This window comes from Ochotona curzoniae, unplaced genomic scaffold (genome assembly GCF_017591425.1).
Source record: "Ochotona curzoniae isolate NIBS_2020 unplaced genomic scaffold, NIBS_Ocur_1.0 contig_883, whole genome shotgun sequence".
Lineage (NCBI taxonomy): Eukaryota > Metazoa > Chordata > Mammalia > Lagomorpha > Ochotonidae > Ochotona > Ochotona curzoniae.
The window spans coordinates 50,426,597-50,447,241 of record NW_024466599.1 but is presented as its reverse complement, the minus strand read 5'-3'; the positions used below and the strand labels follow the sequence as shown (position 1 = coordinate 50,447,241).

The 20,645-nt window shown below is 48.0% G+C and overlaps 1 protein-coding gene across 1 annotated transcript; it reads left to right on the top strand.

Annotated features, from left to right (window-relative positions):
- The first annotated feature begins 5,026 nt into the window (after positions 1-5,026).
- On the top strand, positions 5,027-12,789 carry LOC121164951 (zinc finger protein 391-like). Its single transcript, XM_040993352.1, has 3 exons — positions 5,027-5,045; positions 5,636-5,724; positions 11,986-12,789. The coding sequence occupies exons 1-3, from the start codon at positions 5,027-5,029 to the stop codon at positions 12,787-12,789; spliced, it is 912 nt and encodes a 303-aa protein (XP_040849286.1).
- The last annotated feature ends 7,856 nt before the right edge of the window (positions 12,790-20,645 follow it).

Sequence of the window (20,645 nt, the reverse complement as noted above, 5' to 3'; positions counted from 1 at the left end):
CATGTACAGTCCCTAGCACGTCCTTTCTTAATGGGGCAAATTATATATCTAGTGGTTTGTGAATATATTTGCCTTTGTATTTAACTGGGATTTGACAGATGCCTGATGGAGCTGCTTTGAAAATATATTTATTTAGGACCCAGCTCATTGGCTAAATCCTCACCTTGTAAGCACCGAGATCCCATATTCATGCTGGTTTGTGTCTTGGCTGCCCCACTTCCCATCCAGCTCCCTGCTTGTGGCCTGAGAAAGCAGTAGAGGATGGCCCAGGTCTTGGGGACCCCATACCTACATGGAAGACCCAGACGAGGCAGTAGCTCAACCCTGCATGTTGTGGCTGTTTGGAGAGTGAACCAGTGGATCGAAGATCTTCCTCTCTGTCTCATTTTCTCTCTGTAAATCTGATTTGCCATTACAATAAAAATAAATAAAAATATTTCACATACATATATTTACTTGTTTAGCAAAGTAATACATAATGATCATTCCTTATCCAAAACACTTGGGACCATTATGGAGTTTTATGGATTTGGGGATGTTTACAGGCTTTGCCAGTTAAGCATCCCTAATCCAAACATCTGGAATTACTGAATTTCACACTGGTGCTCCACACATTTTAAATTTAAATTTAAATTGCCAAAGAGGCAATGAATGGCCTTGGATTGGGTAGGGTGTGCAGGATGCATAATGGTTGGACTAGAACTCTCACTTCAGGTTAAAAAAAAATGTATTATGCAAAATTGAGAAGGTACAACCTCTTTGGGAATTATCCTAAGAGGAAACATATCAGAAAAAATTGGTCCCAGTTTTGCCTAAAAATTGGGGAAAATGAAAAGAGCCTAGATATTAATCATTGGGACTTACATGGATGAATTACACATATACAGTGGACTTACAGTATCATTTGTGCTTTCACAATAATGGGATTTATAGAACTAGGTATTAATGAAATATGATTGACTGCTAAAAGGTTATAACATGTTTGGAACTTGAGAATATTTACAAGCTATGCATAGGAAAAATATCTAGAAGAATCCACACCAGGAAAAAAAAACGAAAAACAAAGTTAACTCCTAATTACTTTTGACTGGAAGGCTTACAATTTCTCCTTTACACTTTTTTATATTTCCTCATCTCCAGGGAGCATGGAACATTTTAAAATATTTCTTGAACCACAAAGAAAATGAGGAAACACATCTTTATGTATTCTGAATGGTGAATACCAAACTGTACACAGTGGCTACTTCATGGGAGAGAAATAGAAGATAAGGGCAGGCTTCCATCTTAGTGTTAATGGTCATGTTTTCTTAAGTTGAGTGCTGGGTTTATAGGTATTTATGTTCATATTTATGCCATGTATATTTCTTAAGGGTTTTTCCCCCCCAGATTTATTTGCTTTATTTGAAAGGCAGATTGACAGAGAAAAATCTTTCATTCACTGGATTATCCTCCAGATGCCTGCAAGTGTTGGGGCTGGGCCAGATAGGAGCCAAGACCTTGAATTCCATCCAAAGGGCAATGGACCAAGTCCTGCCATCTCTCCACGTACATTAACTTCAAGCTGGACCTGAAGCAGAGCATCAGGACTCAAAGAAGGCACTCCAACGTGGGATGCCAATGCCACAGATGGCAGATTAACAGGCTGTAACACAACACAAGCCCCTTCAGTTTTAATGCTTTTCAAAGCTAAATAGAGGGATAGGCGTGGTAGCCTAGTGGCTAAAGTCCTCACCTTGAATGTGCCGGGATCCCATATGGGTGCAGGTTCTAATCCCGGCAGCCCCACTTCCCATCCAGCTCCCTGCTTGTGGCCTGAGAAAGCAGTGGAGGGTGGCCCAAAGCCTCGGGACCCTGCACCCGTGTGGGAGACCTGGAAGAAGCCACGGTGCTAGCACACATGGAGCCTTGTGTCAGATGGATGAATAATGGAGCTGGGCACAGCGAGGCCTTGGCTGTTGGTGTCTGTTGCGGGCGACAGTAAAGGGGGAGGGTTGAGATCTTTCTTTCAACATTGATAATACTTCCTCATCTTCCCTGGTTATCTTTTGCCCCACTCCATCCTCTTTTTTTCTAATTCCATCCTGTCTTCATGGACAGTTCGCTTCTCTGATGCCAGCCTATCTCCCTACTTCCTCCCTGCTGTCTACCCCCCTAACATGCAACCACTGCCCCTTCATTCCTACACTTCTCTCCCAGTTTCCTGCGAGTGCTTTGCCTACAATGCTCTTCTTCTGGCCACCCATGTGGTCAAACGTCTTCTCCTCAGTTAAGTCTCAGCTGAAATGTCACTTCCAGACGACCCTTGTTGAGGATCCCTCTCCAACTCTGGTTTAGCTTTGCTCTTTCCTTCACCGTGCTATACTTGTATCTGTCTAGTAGAATGGAAGCCCTCTGAGGGTAGGGACAATGTTTCTCCAGTTCACTACACTCCCAGTGACTTCTTCCTACATCTAGCAGTTAATAGACATGCTAGATAATAAATATCTGATGGACAAGTACCGATACTTGCATTTTGGGCCAAATGCCCTTCTTCCGTTTCCTTTTCTTTTTTAAAAAAGATTTTTATTTATCTCTATTGCAAAGTCAGATATACAGAAAGGAGGAGAGACAGAGAGGAAGATCTTCTGTCTGATGATTCACTCCCCAAGTGGCTGTAACGGCCAAAACTGCACCGATCCAGAGCCAGGAACCAGGAGCTTCTTCTAGGTCTCCCACGTGGGTGCAGGGTCCCAAGGGTTTGGGCCATCCTCGACTGTTTTCCCAGGCCACAAGCAGGGAGCTGGATGGGAAGTGGAGCTGCCGGGATTAGAACCAGCACCCATATGGGATCCTGGTGCACTCAAGGCGAGGACTTTAGCAGCTAGGCCACACCACACTGGGTCCCATCTTCCATTTCTAATCTCTATTTGTCTCTTATTTCTCAGCCTCTACTTTTTAAGGAGCTCCTAATAAGATCAGCAATATTTTGTATTCAGGTTTTTTTTTCTTGAAATAAATAGCCTTTTCCTTTGCATTCGTGCTTAAAAACCAGTGACGTCTGTTTTTCTATTTGTTTTAGACCAGACATCTAGACTTGACAGGATGTAAACTCACAAAAGCATACTAGTGGAAAACCTCAGGAAAAGATGATCCTTTAGGCCTTGCACTTGACCCTGAAAAGTCCGAGAGCAGACAGGAAGAAACTCGTGTTGCAGGGAGAGTTTGGAGAAATCCCTCAAAGACAGTTCAAGGGAAGACTCCACTGTGACATACAACGTGGGCATCTTAACTGCTGGGGTGTCTCCAGGAAAATCAGGGTCTCTGCCTGAGCCCCTTCTAGCTGCAGCTTATGTCCATTTCAGTACCACCGTCTCAATAAAGAGTCTTACTATGCCACGACTTCCCTAGCAGGTTTCAAATGAACATTCCAAGATAGCTCCAAATTGGTCAGGTCTTCAATATGATTTCTCTCTTTCTTAAAAAAAAAATAGTTTTATTTGAAAGGCAGATTTTGCAGAGAGGAGAGGCAGAGAAAGGTCTTGTATGTGCTAGTTCACTCCCCAAATGGCTGCAACAGCTAGAGCTGAACTGATCCAAAGCCAGGAGTTTCTTCAAGGTCTCCCATGTTGGTGCAGGGACCCAAGAACAGGAGCCATCCTCTGCTGCTTTCCCAGACAACAAGCAGGGAGCTGGACTGGAAGTGCAGCAGCTGGGATTAGAACCGGTGCTCCATTGGGATGCCAGCACTGCAGACAGATTTGCTTGCTACACCACAATGCTGGCCTGTAGTCATTTTGTTTAGGCTCTGCCAATCTTTGGGCATCCTGAACATACCCCCTTATCTTTCTCATGTATTTCCTTGTGACTTCTTAGGAGAAAAATATTTGGAGCTGGCATTGTGGAATAATGGGTAAAGACACCGCCTGCAACCCTGGCATCCCCTAAGGATGCCAGTTCCAAGACTCAGCTGCTCCACTTCTGATCCAGTTCCCTGCTAATGCACCTGCGAAAGCAGTGGAAGATGGCCCAAGTGGGAGACCTGGATGGAGTTCCAGGCTTCTGGCTTCAGTCTGGCCCAGCCATTCTGGTAGATGAATCAGCTCCTTCTCTATCTCTTACTATCTCTGTCACTCTTCCAAATACACAAATACATCTTCAGAAGAAGAAAAGCTGCTAAAGAGGTGAATGATCAATTATCCTCAGGTTGGCAGTTCAACTTATGGAGCCATCTCACAGATTCAGGCAGACGAGGGAGCCTGATGAGGAGTATGCCCTATGGGGTTTGCTCAGGAACTGGAGGTGGGGGAAGAGATACGGAGAAGCGGCGACTTGAAGGTGTCTCAGTTGCAACAAACAGAGGACAGAGCTGGCAAGTACTGAATGGCGGCTTTGAGGCACCTGTCTTCGTGCAGTCCCAGGGATCGGTTCTTCTTAGAAGCTGACCATGGCTGAGCCCAGGGGATCATCGGGGTTGTGTGCCGAGGTGCAGCCTGCAGCAAGCATCCCTACTCACTTGCGGTCACCTGAAGTCATCTGGGCCACAACGGAAGGGGCAGCAGTGGAAGCCGACGCGGGAGGGAGAAGCTGCAGCCTTCCTCCTCGAGCAAGGCACGCCAGTGCAGCGGGCATCCCGCGGGGCCGAGGCGCAGAGCACGGCAGTGCAGCAGGCACGCCGCTCCGCATCGTCATCTAGGGAACCGAGATGCTTCGAGTGGCACCTGCCAGGCAGCAAATCTGGGCACGCCCCAAGGTCCTCTGGGAAGGGGCGTTCGGGGCGCGCCATGCGGAGGATTCTGGGAGTTGTAGTTTATATGCTCGAAGTTGGCCAGAGCCACTGAGCCTGGATGCCTCTTAGATGCTATTGTTGCCTGTCTCCACTACGTCGGGCGTGAGGCGCGGCCAGGAGTGAAGCACCGCTCCTTCCAAGTCTGCACGGAAAGAAGGCGGCGGGGAGACCCCCGAGTGCGGGTGCTGGGCCCCAGTCGAGACCCCCGACCCTGCTTTCCCTGTGATTGTCGTCTCGGCTGGACCGGAGGAGGGAGGCGCCATGGAGGTCCAGGGCAGAGGTGAGGTTTGGGAGTGTTGGGGACGTAGGAGAAGGAGGGAAAGGCTGCCCTCTGGCTGGGACGGGCTCGGGAAGGAGAGCTGGGCTCACATTGCGGTTTCTGGGACTAAGGGGTTTCATCTCCCCCCTGCGACCGCCAAATCAACAGGTCTGACAGACTGCCTTTTGTCCGCCCTATTTGACAGATAGGATTCGCGACGTGGTAGCATTTCTTTAGAATCCTGGTGTTCCTGTGTGGTGCTTTTCCCAGACTCAACATTTTTCACAGGTAGCCAGGATTGCATCTGAAAAGCACAAAATCATTTAGCCCGGAGGCAGCAGTGTTGGCCCACACTGGATACACAGAAACTTCCAGTTTGCCTTGGGCTGCCCCACCACGGAGAGGACAGACAGACGCGTTCCAGTTACAGGTCCAGAATCTCGGGCGAAAGGCCAGTGGGGAGCCGTGGCGCCCAGTGTCAGGGCTGCCTTGATTCGGAGATGGTGTGAGAATGTTCTGCGGTTGCTGCGTTGATTCTCGTTAGATGTCGAGAAGCTAGTGTGTGGCCGCAAGGCCAGAGTAACCGTGCTGGCCCCTGTCTCCGCTTCTAGGATCCCTTTCGGAGGAGTCAGACCCTCTCGGTGCTGGAAACCCGAAAGAAGCTGGCGAGACAGCGGTGCTGCTGACGGCTGGTTCCCAGGTACAGTGTCCGATGGTTTTATGATTCCTCTGTTTGCAGTGCCGGTTCCCTAGAATGCTGGTGCAGCCTACTGAGCTGATACCAACCGCATAGGAAGTGCCAGCGTTGCTTCCGCTAACCCGGGGAGTGTTTGCTGTACACCTCCCAACCATTCAGAGTTGTAAATTGGACTCAAACTGAGATGCAAGGTCATAAAAGCCGCTTTTTTTTTTTTTTGACTAACGGAGTTTAATAATGTAAAATCTACATGAGTGAATAAACAATGTGAAGAAATATGGTTTTTCTTTTCAAGATTTAATTACTTATTTGGAAGCCAGAGGAGAGAGAGAGAGAGAAAGGGAGAGATGAAAAAGGATCTCCCATCTGCTGTGGCCATGCCCAAGAGGCCACAAGGGCCGGAGCTGGATGGGTAGAAAGCCAGAAGCCAGGAGCTTCCTCCACGTCTCCCGTTTGGGTGCAGGGGCCCAAACACTTGTTTCCCAGATACATCAGCAGGACGCTGGATTGGAAGTGGAGCAGCCAGGACATGAACCGGCGCTCCTACGGGATGCTGGCACCTCAGGCACCACCTGGTGCCTCACACTGCTGGTCCCAAACTATGTATTTTTAAAACTAAGAATTGACTGATACAGATAAATCATGGAAGATACTTCAAAAGATTTCTTTTCATTACCTGGAATGTTGGGGAAAGGTTTATGATCAAAACTGCACTTGGAAAAACCCAGAGAAATTGAGTTGCTGGAGACTTGAGGACAGCAGTCTTCTTAGAGAGAGCAGCTTTGGGGGAAATGCTCAAAGAATTGGAGTTCTTCAAGGGGTGCGCGAGGCCCCGTGGGACCAGCTCCCGTGTGCTTCGTGGTCTAGCGGGACAGAAAGTCTTTTCCGTGTGTGTAACCAAAGAGAACAGAACCTCGTGCTGCAGGAGAGGCTGGGAAGGCACCCCTGGAGGCGTGAGCCTGTGTGCGATGGGATTGCAATACCTGAAAGGATTGAGCGGTGGGGAGTTGTGCAGGAGCCACAAGTGGCAAAAGAGGAGATGGCACACATTGCGGCAGCTGAAAGATGGCCTGTGATTGGGGCACAGAGAGAGTGAAGATGGCGCCTTGAGAGGTGGAGTTAGATGACAAGGACGCTGTAGGCAGCTCTCATAAGATTTTGAAATTGAAGGCCTGGTGCAGTAGCCTAGCAGCTACAGTCCTCACCTTGAACGCGACAGGATACCATATGGGCGCCGGTTCTAATCCCGGCAGCTCCACTTCCCATCCAGCTCCCTGCTTGTGGCCTGGGAAAGCAGTTAAAGATGGCCCAAAGCCTTCTGCACCCACATGGGAGACCCAGAAGAAGTTCCTGGCTCCTGGCTTTGGTTTGGCTCAGCTCTGGCCTTTGTGCCTCACTTAGGGCGGTGAACCAGCAGATAGAAGATGTTTGTCTCTCCTTCTCTCTGTAAATCTGCCTTTCCAATAAAAATAAATAAATCTTGACCAAAGAAGAAGGAGAAGAGAGAACAGGAGTCATTTTCTGACTTTATCCTTCCTGTCCCCCTCCGTGCTGTCAGCTTCAGCTGACCTCTGGGAGGAGGCCGCTGTGAGTGCCCATGTGTTTGTTTTCTTCAGGGATCAGTCAACAAGGACGCGGCTGGAACCCTCAGCCCTTGGGGGCCGCTGAATCCCCCCGGAGCAGTCATCCTGGAGGAGCCTAGGAATCTGGTCTTGCTGGGTAAGGCTGCCTTCTCCAGGGCCGGTGGGTTTCCCCAGTGTCGTACCTTGGCTCCTGCAGTTCCTCGGAGCGCTGAGGTCTTAGAGTCAAAGATTCTTAATTCCTCCACAGCCCGAGACAGGCAGTGTCAACCCTGCTTTGCCCCCTAGATGTAGCTTAATACTGCTGGTGTTAAGAACAAGCACCTTGCGGGCCTGGCGCAGTGGCGCAGTGGTTAAGGTCCTCACCTTGCACGCCCCGGGATCCCATATGGGCGCCGGTTCTATCCCGGCAGCCCTGCTTCCCTTCCAGCTCCCTGCCTGTGGCCTGGGAAAGCAGCCGAGGACGGCCCAAAGCTTTGGGACCCTGCACCCGCGTGGGAGACCCGGAAGAGGCTCCTGGCTTCGGACTGGCATAGTATCGGCCGTTGCGCTCACTTGGGGAGTGAATCATCGGATGGAAGATCTTCCTCTCTGTCTCTCCTCTCTGTATATCCGCCTTTCCAATAAAAAAAAATAATAATAAAAATAAATCTTTAAAAAAAAAAAAAAAAAGAACAAGCACCTTGGGCCTGGCGCGATGGTGTAGTGGTTAAGGTCGCTTTGCACGCCCGGGATCCCATATGGGCACCGGTTCTAATCCCGGCAGCCCCGCTTCCCTTCCAGCTCCCTGCCTGTGGCCCGGGAAAGCAGTTGAGGACGGCCCAAAGCTTTGGGACCCTGCACCCGCGTGGGAGGCCCGGAAGAGGCTCCTGGCTTCAGATTGGCTGAGCTCTGGCCACACGGCTGCCTGGGGAGTGAATCATTGGATGGAAGATCTTCCTCTCTGTCTCTCCTCTCTGTATATCCACCTTTCCAATAAAAATAAAATAAATCTTTAAAAAAAAAAAAAAAAAAAAAGAACAAGCACCTTTATCTCACAGGCCTCTGGCATTTGTCTGCACTCCCTCAGCAAGAATTTTGGGACAGATTTCTCATGGAAATAGCTGTGAAGAGGGTAGATGCTTATTCTTCCAATAGGGAAAGGTAAAAACGGGCAACGTAATTCTGAACTCTAACCCCTATCTTGATTGTCCTTCCATCTAAGCACTGTTGAGAAAGTAATGAGTCGAACCCTGCCTCCTTCACCCGTCTCTCCCTGGTGTCCATCAGAACAAAGGAGCTGGCATTGTGGTCTGCGGCCGTACCACCCTGAACCTGCCGGATCTCAGAGCAAGGGAGCTAATACTGAGTTCTTTACCAGATTTTTTTTTCCTCTTCATTCTCACGTACAGGGCTTCCCATTTCCAAACCGGATGTCATGTTGCAGTTGGAGCATGGGGAGGAGCTGGAGACAGAAGCATCGGAAGCAGCCGGTGCAGGTGAGTGCGTGTTGGAGGTGGTGACGGTGGAAGTCCCAGGCTCAGGGCTGTGCTTGCACAGTAGCCTCTTTCAGAGATTGCTGGAAGAGCTGTGCAAAGACGGAAGTTCCCAGACCTAGCTCTGCGGAGGAGGATCTATTCATAAAGTCAGGATTTCATTCTTTTACAGGATAAATATTTTCCACCTTTTCAGAGCAATTCTTTCTCCAAAATAAGATGAAATGAACCTGACATTTTGATGTTTATGAATAACTTGGGGGATAGTGCTAACTATGCTCTCCGATGGGTGACTGTGAGTTCAGCTTTGCCTTAGCGTTGTGGTGAAGAGCACAGATTCTGGGGCCGGTCTTTCTGGGTTCAAAGCCGATCGTAGCTACTCACTAGCTCTGTGCCCTCTCACAAGTGACTTAGTATCTCCGTGACTCAAACTCCCCCAAGTGTTAAAACGGGGAGAATGATAGCACTTAACTTACAGGGTTGTGATGAAGATCAAGTGAAAAAAAAAATCCAAGTGAAATGTTTAGAATAGTACCTGGCCATAGACGATGGCTATCTATTTAAGATCTAGTGATGTTGTCTTGAGAGATGTGATCTTGTGGCTGGTGCGATAGTGCCAGCATTGTGTATGGTCACCAGTTAGAGTCCCAGCTGCTCCATTTCTGACCCAAATACCTTTTTAAAACAGCAGAGGATGGCTCCCCTGCACCCGTGTGGGAGACCCAGAAGAAGCTCCTGGCTCCTGGCTTTGGATCGGTTCAACTATGGCTGTTGCAGCCACTTGGGGATTGAAACAGCAGATGGAAGTTCTCTCCCTGTAACCTCCTTTCAAATAAAAAAGAGAAAGATGTGAGTTTGACCTTGTCACTTCTGTTATACTGAACTACCATATTACACTACCAACTAATTCTTTTTTATCCTTATTGCTGAATAGCTGAGACCAAATAGTACTACTCGATTCCCAGTGAGTTCCTCACTCTGCCAATGCTTCTGGTCTTCTGCCTACCCTCCTGGCCTTCTGGAGGCCTAACCCTTTGGCTTTCTGTGTTCTCCAACTTGAACCCTTACGATGAGACAGGCAGGTCCCTTCCTGTCCTTGCTGACCATGAGTTCTTCATGAAGATCTTGCCTGTCACTTCTGCCAGCTGGAAGTCCATCGGGCTTTACCCTATTGCTGCTCTGACAAGCCAGACACATCCCTGTATGGGGTGTGAGCATGCTCTGTTGTACTGTCGGTTCATATAGACCTGTGGTTGGAACAGGTGTTGAAGATTGTCCAGACAGTTTTAGCCAGGAAACCTTTCCCCCTAAACTCTTTTTGGGGGAATCCCAGGATCTTAGGACAGGTATCCTGACAGTTTGGAGTCTGAGCACAAAGGCCGTTGACCTTTCACCCTGCCCCGCTAACTGCTCTTTTTCCTTTTTCTTTTTTAACTTTATTTTCTCTTATTCCTTCTAATTAGCTGAGTTGGGGGGAGGGGCGATGATATTAGGCAATCAAGTGAGTGATTGTTTTCTGATTGCTGTACTTTGTAATAATTTCAGTTTGTAAATCTCAAGCATGTTGAATGCCAGTTTCTAGGATTCATATCTCATCTCGAGACATAACCAGAGGCGTGTGTGTGTGCGTGTGTGTGTGTATGTGTATGTGTGTGTGTGTGTGTATGTGTGCGTGTGTGTGTGTGTAAAGGGATAGTTGTTACAGACTTATGAAGAGGACGTATTAAAGTGGGAAGATTGATGGCAAGATGATGATGTTCTGGTGGGTTGGGTACAGTGGGTCATTCACAGGAAATCTTTTTTTCCGTTCTCATTACTCACTCTTCCAAATTTGGTTTCTGTCTGCCGATTTCCCATATCACTTCCACTAGCTTAAGTATTATTATTATTACTGTTGTTATTATTTGAAAGGCAAAGTGTCGGAGAAAGAGAGAGAAAGCGTTTTCCCATCCACTGCTTCACTCTCGCAAGTGGCCACAGCGGCCAGGGCTGGGCCAGTTGGACGCCAGGAGCCAGGATCTCCAGGTGGGAGATAGGGACCCAAGCATTTGAGGGCATCTGCTGCTGCTTCCCTAGGAGTGCTGGCAGGGAGTTGACTTAGAAGTGGAGCTCGGTACTCTGTCGTGGAGTGCCGGCATGGGAAGCGGTGGCATAACTTGCTTCACCACAGTGCTGGCCTTACCTCAGCTAAATCTTGTTCTCATTTCTTTTTTTTTTTTTAAGATTTATATTTTTTTTTATTGGAAAGTTAGATTTACAGAGAGAAGAAGAGACAGAGAGAAAGGTGTTCCATACACTGGTTCACTCCCCAAGTGGTTGCAGGGCTGGAGCTGATCTGAAGCCAGGAGCCAGGAGCTTCTTCCGGGTCTCCCACACAGGTGCAGGGTCCCAAGGCTTTGGGCCGTCCTCCACTGTTTTCCCAGGCCACAAACAGGAAGCTGGATGGAAAGTGGAGCAGCTGGGATGCAAACCAGCACCCGTAGGGGATTCTGGCACATGTAGACAAGGACTTTAGCCACTAGGCTACCGTGCTGGGCTTGTTCTCATTTTTTTACCTTGTTGCAGGGAGGAATGCTGAGTACTTGCTAACTTTCTTCTTTCGTGCACATCTCCTTTACCCAGTCCTCTTTCTTTTCTCGTAGTCTCTCAAGTTTGCAAGGCGATTTCTGAGCACTTCCGAGTTCATGTGTCTCCTGGAAATGCTTAGCTTGCTTCATTAGTTCCCTACCGCAGCAGTTCTTTTCTTTCCAAGTAGGAAATAATATCTGTGTATTTTGCTTCTTTCAGACTGGCAGGGAACACCAGAAAGCAAGGTGCCCAATCTAGAGAAAGATGTTTCTGCAGAGGGACCAGCCCCTGGCATGCTAATACAGAGATTTCCAAAGGAAGGTTCCAGTGAGTGTGAGGATTCCTTGGAGAGTCAGCAAAAAAAACATGAGAAACATTTAATACAAGAAGTTGTGACTCAAAAGAAATCTGGGGAGAGAAGTCACCGTCAACATGACACATGTCAACGAAATTGTAGCTGGAGGTCCCTGCTTGTTCAGCAGCAAGGAGAGCGACTATATAGCTGCGATTCCCTTCAGAGGCAATTAAAACAGAATTCAGACATAACTAGGCATGAGAGAATTTGTGCAGGAAAGAAACCTTGGAAGTGTGGTGAGTGTGAAAAGGCCTTCAGTTACTACTCAGCTTTTGTCTTGCATCAGAGAATTCACACCGGAGAGAAACCCTACGAATGCCAGGAATGTGGCAAAGCCTTTAGCCAGAGCATCCATCTCACGCTCCACCAGAGAATTCACACCGGAGAGAAACCCTACCAGTGCTGCGAGTGCGGGAAAGCCTTCAGCCACCGCTCGGCCCTCATCCGGCACCACATCATCCACACCGGGGAGAAGCCTTACGAATGCAACGAGTGTGGCAAGGCCTTTAACCAGAGTTCCTACCTCACTCAGCATCAGCGCATCCACACCGGGGAGAAGCCCTACAGGTGTAATGAGTGTGGCAAGGCCTTCAGCCAGAGCACCTTCCTTACCCAGCATCAGGTCATCCACACGGGAGAGAAGCCCTACAGGTGTAATGAGTGCGGCAAAGCCTTCAGCGATCGGTCAGGCCTCATTCAGCACCAGAGAACCCACACCGGCGAGAGGCCGTACGAGTGTGGCCAGTGCGGGAAGGCCTTTGGCTACTGTTCCGCCCTGACTCAGCACCAGAGAACTCACACCGGGGAGAAACCCTATCAGTGCCACGATTGTGCCAAAGCCTTCAGTGACCGCTCAGCGCTTATTCGTCACCAGAGGACTCACACTGGAGAGAGACCTTACAAGTGTAAGGATTGCGGGAAAGCCTTCAGCCAGAGCTCATCTCTTACAAAACACCAGAAAACACACACGGGAGAGAAACCATACAAGTGTCAGGACTGTGGCAAAGCCTTCAGTCAGAGTTCGTCCCTTTCTCAGCACCAGAGAACTCACGGCGGGGGGGAAAAGCAAGGAACACAGACGAGGCTGTAGTGAGCGCTCAGGCTTTGGCCAGCAAAAAAGAATTCATACTGGCTAAGCACGGAATGTTCGGTGTATTTTGCTTAGGTGCTTACCAGACATACTGTGCAGGCAACAAAAATATGTGAAGAGTGTGATGCAAAAGGACTGGAAGTCACTGTTGATGGGAAGCATAGCTTACTTAGACCGTGATGGGAAGGGTGTTAACATTTAAGAGCATCCTCGGGGAGGACCCTGAATTCTCCCCGAGAAAACAGAATTCTCTCTAGCACACGAGTGTGTGTCCGTGTGTGAACTAACACATCCTTGAGAAAGAAGTTGCCATAGTGGAAAGATGGGCTAGATAGTATAATGCTAACAGGCTAATGTTTCTAAAGAGAAAAATGGTCCTTTTGGGGGGAGAAATAAGACAGGGAGAGTTCACAGTGAGTGTGTCCAGGGTGGAATGTGGTGGAGGGTGGCAAGTTGTGCTTTAGTTTTAAGTACAGGAACATTATGGAGGTAGATGGGAAAGGAAGAGGCATGGGGGCAGCTGGGTGGGACAGCCACTCACCTGAATATTTACAGCCAGGAAAAAGGTAGGACTGTTTAGTGGACAAGTGGCCAGCGTCCTGTGGGAGCAGCTTTCCCCTGAAGCTGAGGAGTCTTAGCCTGCGGGTCTGCCCCTGGACCTTTGGCCTTTTAGACCTCGCGTGTGAAGATGCTGCTTAGCAAGGACCATGTTCATGTCAAAGCCAGGAGCTGCGGGTCACGCAGGGAGAGGACACGAGAGGCCTCTGGTGTGTCCAGGGTTTGCAGCTGTGTCACCTGTGAATGTGCTTATTTATAAAGATTTACCTCAGTTCTGTGTCGTCTGTACATGAGCTTTTGTTGTTGTTCATTCCATAGTAAAAATGTATTTTATTTTATTCTTATTGGAAAGTCACACATAGAGAGGAGGAGAGACAGAGAGGAAGATCTTCCGGCTATTGATTCTCTCCACAAGCAGCCACAACGGCCAGAGCTGAGCCGATTTGAAGCCAGGAGTCAGGAGCTTCTTATGGGTCTCCCACGCGGGTGCAGGGTCCCAAAGCTTTGGGCCATCCTTGACTGCTTTCCCAGGCCACAAGCAGGGAGCTGGATGGGAAGCGGGGCTGATGGGGGTTAGAACCAGTGCCCATTTGGGATCCTGGTGCGTTCAAGGCGAGGACTTTAGCCACTAGGCCACGGCGCCGGACCCTTTTCCATAGTAAAATTTAACTGTAGATTTGAACTGACATTACATATTAGATGATAAAAAGCTTGAAAAGATTTTTAAGTACTTGCCTTTTACCATTTTACTCCTGGATAGAGGCAGATGCCAGTTTTTTGTTTTGTTTTGTTTTTCACTGTAATTTTAAAGGTTATAATTAGAAAAATTTTGAATGCAGCAGCAGATATACTTTTAAATTTTTCAACAATTTTGCTATAATGTGTCTGATTGTGGATTTGTTTTTTATGCTCTCTGAAGATCATTGACTCCTCAGATTTGTATCCTGGCCTGCAAAATTCATTCTTTCTGCCTTCATAGCCTCCAAAGCTTTGCCTCATCCCCTGCATCAACTTGAAAGTCTGCAGTTCACAATTTCGTTTAAGAACGCCCTGAATCAGACATGAATATGGTTCATCCTGAAGCCAGATCCTCTCCAATAAACTTGAAAGCAAACAGATTATTTGCTTGCAAAATACAGTTACAACCCAGGCACAGGGTAACGAGGCCTAGGAAGAAATAGGCAAAAGAGAAAAGTGAGGGCTGCCAAGGGAGGCCCAGATCTAGCAAGGCAGATTCCAGGAGCTGGGAAGACTTAGAAACACTTCTCTTTGATCTGATGCTCTGGCTTCTGGACCCACGGGGCCGCATTCCTGCCCCTGTGGCCCTGCCGGGTGGCCCCATGCTCAAGACTTGGAAGGGCAGTCATACTGCTCAGGCTGAGCGGTCACCATCTGAGGTTTGTCTTGAGGGCCATTCTTGGGTATTCTTGAAGATCTGGACCCACAGCCACATGCTCTATTGCCTGGCCATGTAGGAGCTAGAACGTATGGTATCCCTTTTTCATTTCACCTCTTCTTTCCAGTCACCTGGAGTCGTACGTGGCAATGCTGCTGGCGTCATCCCGTTTCTACCCCTGGCTCCTGTTGAGGTGGTTGGTTAAGACCATGAGTCCCATCTGTTCTCAGTGCAATGGTTGTTCAGCCGCATGCTTAGCACTTTCAGAACGGACTCTTGTCATATGGAGAGACAGAATTTTCCAGAGCTCTAAGTTCTAGATTCATTTCTGCATTACCTCATTCTTTAGTTCATCTCCAGCCTCCTAGGTTTAACACTAAGCAGTCAGCAAGTCTCAGCCACACCTCCAGTGCTTTACTTGGCAGATATCCTCTGCCAGGTAATGTGTCACTCCCTACTGCCGCTTGTCACAAAACACTACAGTTAAGACAACTTCTATGCTACTTTATAGCAAAGATCTTTCCTCTAGTTTCTTTTTTTCCCCTATAGTTTCAATAACATATTTGCAATAGCCATCTGAGACCAGAATGGCCTATAACATCCGTATTTCTAGCATAGCATGCACCTCAAAACTTTTTTAGCCTATACCCATTATTCAATTCCAAAGCGACTTCCACAGCTAAGGTTATTCACTACAGCAGCACAACGCAGGCCCAGAACAGTGCCGTCACGTCTGCACGCCCCTTAGGCTGCCCCATTTTATAGGAGCGTTTTCTTCCACTGAATACAAGGGTGCTGTTCCATACCCTCTGAAAGGGGGCTTAAAAGACAAATTTTTATTATTATTCATATTTCCATATTTTATTGAAAATAAATACTTTCCATGAGCTTTTTGAAGTGTTGTCAACTAATAGCTCTGAGATCCATCCATATTGTATGCGTGTCACATGTTCCTCTGTCATTATGAATGGTTTTCAATGTTAAATATCGCAATGTTTTTATCCATTGACCCACTAAAAAATGTTTGACTTATTTCTAGATTTTGGTTTTTATGAATAAACATTTGTATATAGAGTTTTACATCAATGTTTCCCTTTGTAAAACAGCCACACTAGGCCTGGCACAGTAGCCTTGCAGCTAAAGTCCTCGCTTTGCATGTGCTGGGATACCATATGGGCACTGGTTCTAATCCCAGCATCCCTGCTTGCCATCCAGCTCCCTGCTTGTGACCTGGGAAGGCAGCAGAGGACGGCCCAGCACCTTGAGACCCTGCACCTTCATGGAAGACCCGGAAGAAGCTCCTGGCTCCTGTCTTAGGATCGGCTCAGCACTGGCCATTGCAGTCACTTGGGGAGTGAATCATCAGATGGAAGATCTTCCTCTCTGTCTCTGCTCCTCTCTGGATATCTAATTCTCCAATAAAAATAAAATAAATAAATATTAAAAAAATTTTTTTTAAAAAGTTCATCTATAGGGCTGGTTAGGTAGTATAGTAGGTTAATCCTCTGTCTTCAATGCCAGCACCCCTTATGGGAGCTGGTTCTAGTCCCAGCTGCTCTACTACCAATGCAGCTCCCTGCTAATGCACCTGGAAAAGCAGCGGAGGATGGCCCAAGAGCCTGGGCCCCTGCAGACGCATGGGGAATCTGAAACAAGCTCCTGGCTCCTGGCCCCGACTGGCCCAGCTCTGGCTGTTGTAGGCCTTTGGGGAGTGAACCAGCGGTTGGAAGATCTTTCACTCTGTGTGTCTCCTTCTCTCTATATAAATCTACCTTTGAAATAAAAATGTTGAAAAAAAAACTTGCAAAAAAGTTCGTCCGTATTGTGAAATATGTCATTATTTAATTTCTTTTAAAAAAATCTTTCATTTTTTTTGTGGTAAAAATTAAATTGACCTTCTGAACCCTTTTAGCATGTATAGTCCAGGAGTGTGGGATCGCTGTGTGGTGGGTCTGCCCATCTGAAGGGTGACATCCGTTGAGCATCGACACCCCCAGCCCGCCCCTCTTCTGCCTGCTCCCACGAGTGTGGCTGCTTTTTTTTTTTTTTTAGATTTATTTTTATTGGAAAGTCAGATATACAGCGAGGAGGAGAGGCAGAGAGGAAGATCTTCCATCTGCTGACTCACTCCCCGGAGCTATGCCAATCTGAAGCCAGGAGCCTATAGTCTCCTCCGGGTCTCCCACACGGGTGCAGGTTCCAAGGCTTTGGGCTGTCCTCGACTGCTTTCCCAGGCCACAAGCAGGGAGCTGGATGGGAAGCGGGACCACTGGGATTAGAGCCGGCACCCATATGGGATCCCAGTGCACTCAAGGCAAGGAACTTAGCTGCTAGGCTACGGCACAGGCCCCCTACTTCTTTGCTAAATTTTAAATAAGGTTGTTTGTGTTTTCATTGTTGATAGTACTAAGTTGTAGTGTTTGTATGTTTTTGAGATTAACCTCTTGCAGGATAAATAATTTTAAAACATTTTTCATTCCTAGGCTGACTTCAGTAAAGTCCCACTGGTCTCTGCCTTCCTTTGGCCCTGTGTTTCTGTATCATGTCCATGAAATTCTTGCCACGTCCAAGGTCAAGGCTTCCCCCTGTATTTTCTTCTTTTTTTTTTTTTGTAAAGATTTTATTTTTATTATTTTTTCATTGGAAAGGCAGATATACAGAGAGGAGAGACAGAGAGGAAGGTCTTCCGTCCGATGACCCACTCCCCAAGTGAGCGCAACGGGCCGATACTATGCCGAGCCGAAGCCAGGAGCCTCTTCCAGGTCTCCCACGCGGGTGCAGGTTCCCAAAGCTTTGGGCCGTCCTCGACTGCTTTCCCAGGCCACAGGCAGGGAGCTGGAAGGGAAGCGGGGCTGCCGGGATTAGAACCGGCGCCCATATGGGATCCCGGGCGTGCAAGGCGAGGACCTTTAACCACTTGCGCCACCGCGCCGGGCCCTGTATTTTCTTCTAATTTCAATTTTTGTATTTTGTTCTCGGATCCATTTTGAGTGAAGTTTTTGTGTGTTATAAGGAAGGATCCGACTTTATCCCTTAGCACGTGGGTACCCAGTTCTCCCAGCACTGTTTGCTGGGGAGAGTCTCCCTGCCCCAGTAGTCGCCTTGGCCCCACTACTGGAGTTCATTTTGTTACACATAGGATGCTCTATTTCTAGGCCTTCTTCCTCCTTGTTCTTTTCATTCTTCCAGATTTGCATCTGCACAGAAGCTGGCTAATTCTGGTCACGTCAAAAGACTCAGAATCCCAATTTGTCCTATTTCATTGTCAAGTTTAATTGCTTTGTTCCATGTTGTCAAAAATATCCTCGTAATGAATAGCCTCTGCCTTTGTACTTGATAAATAATCTGTGAAGAACTTGTTTTGCAACCACACTTGACCTTGCCAGAATCAATCATCACATTAGTGCTTCAAGATGACGTTTTCTAATCCTGTTATCTCTTCTACTCTTAGTAGCTGGTGTTCTTGCAAAAAGAGAGGAATAGGGTCCAGCGCAGTAGCCTGGTGGCAAAGGTCCTCGCCTTACACACATCAGGATCCCCTATGGGCGCCAGTTTTAATTCTGGCAGCCCTGCTTTTCATCCAGCTCCCTGCTTGTGGCCTGGGAAAGCAGTCGAGGACGGCCCAAGGCCTTGGGACCCTGCACCCGTGTAGGAGACCCGGAAGAGGTTCAGGGCTCCTAGCTTCAGATTGGCTCAGCTCTGACTGTTGCAGCTGCTTGGGGAGTGAATCTGTCTCTCCTCCTCTTTATATATCTGATTTTCCAATAATAAATAAATAAATCTTTAAAAAAAAGAAGGGGGGGGCTTTCTGTATCTATCTCCCGCCCATTTTTTAATAGTTTTATTTATTTGTATTTGATAGGAAGTTCTACAGAAATATAAGAAAAGACACAGAGAGAGGATTTCCACCTGCTGGCTTGCTCCCTAAATAGTCACAGTGGCAGGAGCTGGGTCAGTCTGAAGTGGGGAGCCGGGAGTCAAGAGTTTCTTCAGGGACCCAAGCACCTGAGCCACCCTTCACTGCATTCCAGGCATGTTAGCAGCAAACCAGATCTGAAGTGGAGCAACGAGCAACAGGGACGCGAACCTCCACCCATATGGGATGCCTGAGCTTGCAGGCAGAGGGTTAGCTGTGCTACATATGACCACACCAGCCTCGCTGTCCGTTTCATTTCATTTCATTTTTATGATTTTGCAGTTGATTAAAGTGGGAAGGGTTGAAGATTACAGGCAAGTGAGTCAGACCATTGTTTCCAAATTTTCTTTTACTTCTTTGCAGTATCCGAGGGAAGTGGGGAGATATGGGGAGAAGCCACACCAAGCTTCGCGATCACCTCAGTGCCCTGGGTGGGGAACGGCCACACAGTGTCATCCCAGGGTCCCCGATATGGAGCTTGCTCAAGTGATTTCAATAGTTCTGAAATGCTGTCAAGTTCGCCAATCCAAGGAAGGCCCGTTGGCTGACACAGTCCATCTCAGAGTCTGTTCGCTCAGAAATTCGCTGTCATGTTTCACTGGGGTGATGAACCAGCTTGTTCTGCCCTCCTCTGCTTTGGTATCAGATGTCCTTCACAGCCTCCAGTGGTCTGAAATATCCTCCGTGTGCTTCTGGGCACGCTGCCTACTGCTCCATTAAAGCATTGAGGAAACCCAGTTTTGACATGTGCACTCTCTTGGAAGACCACCGGTCCTGTTAGTCTCCACATGGTTGGAGTTGTAAGTCCAGTGGTTTAGTTGGAGGGATCCTCACAGAAATCTCATCTGAGGTGATCTCAGACCTATCTATGTGTGTGCTCCTGCATGGGGTCCAGATCATCCCGTCACCCGCATCAGCCTACGTCCACGCGGGTAATTGTTAGATCAGATCTATCTCCATCCCAATTTCATATGCAAATCAGTGGGTGCTGCAGCCCAGCCCAGTGCCCTCACATACACCACCAGGAGCTGCAGCCCAGTCAGAGCGACCCCCAATAACTCCAGCTAGGCTGGCCCCCCAGCTCTGGTTTCTGTGTTTGCCAGCATGTGCAGGGGACTGGTCTCCCATTCAGCTCTCACATTCAGAGTTGACTAGCCCCACTTTCAAGAACTTTATTTTTTCATAAAATTGGTTTTAAAGATTTATTTCTTTAGAAAGGCAGATTTTACAGAGAGAAGACAGAAGAGAGATCTTCTATCTGCTGGTTTACTCCCAAAGTGGCCTCAATGGTCAGAGTTGAGCTGATCCAAAGCCAGAGGTTAGGAACTTCCTCCAGGTCTCCCATATGGGTGCAGGGCTCGAGACTTGGGGCCATCCTCTCTCTACTGCTTTCCCAGGTCATAAACAGGGAGATCAGCCAGGACCTGAACCAGTGCCCATGGGGATGTCAGCATCCCAGGCAGAGGCACAGCGTGCTATGACACTGTGCTAGCCCAATGAATCATTCTTATTTTGTTGGTGGTGTAGTACTGGACTCTTCCAAGCTTGAACAATAAAAAGAAATTAAAAATATTCTTGCCACTTTGAAAAATGATTTGGCACTTTCCTATAATGGTGCCCACTGACCCAGCAGGCTGACTAATGGCTGTTTTCCCAAGAAAAATGAAAACGTATGTCATGAAAACACTGGCTCATGCATGGTAGTGCTGCCCACGTAGCCCAAGCCGGAAACAGCCAGAGAGGCCAACAGCAAGAAAACAAGTGCAAATTATGGTACAGTCACAAAACCACAAACCAAGCTACTGCCTGACCCATGGAGGAAGTTCAGAAACATCACGTTCAGTGGGAGAAGTGCTCTGCTTCCACGTAGACAGAGCTCTAGAGAAAACCAACCGGTCAATAGTGGCAGAAAAGGGCAGAGGACTACCCAGAAGGGGACACAGAGGCGTGTCCGGGGCGATGACAACGTTCTGATGCTGTTCCTCA

Excerpts from the sequence above, each read along its gene's own strand:
- LOC121164951 (XM_040993352.1), top strand. Across the intron at positions 5,725-11,985 it reads TGCTGACGGCTGGTTCCCAG|AGAATTCACACCGGAGAGAA; the intron begins GTACAGTGTCCG and ends GTCTTGCATCAG.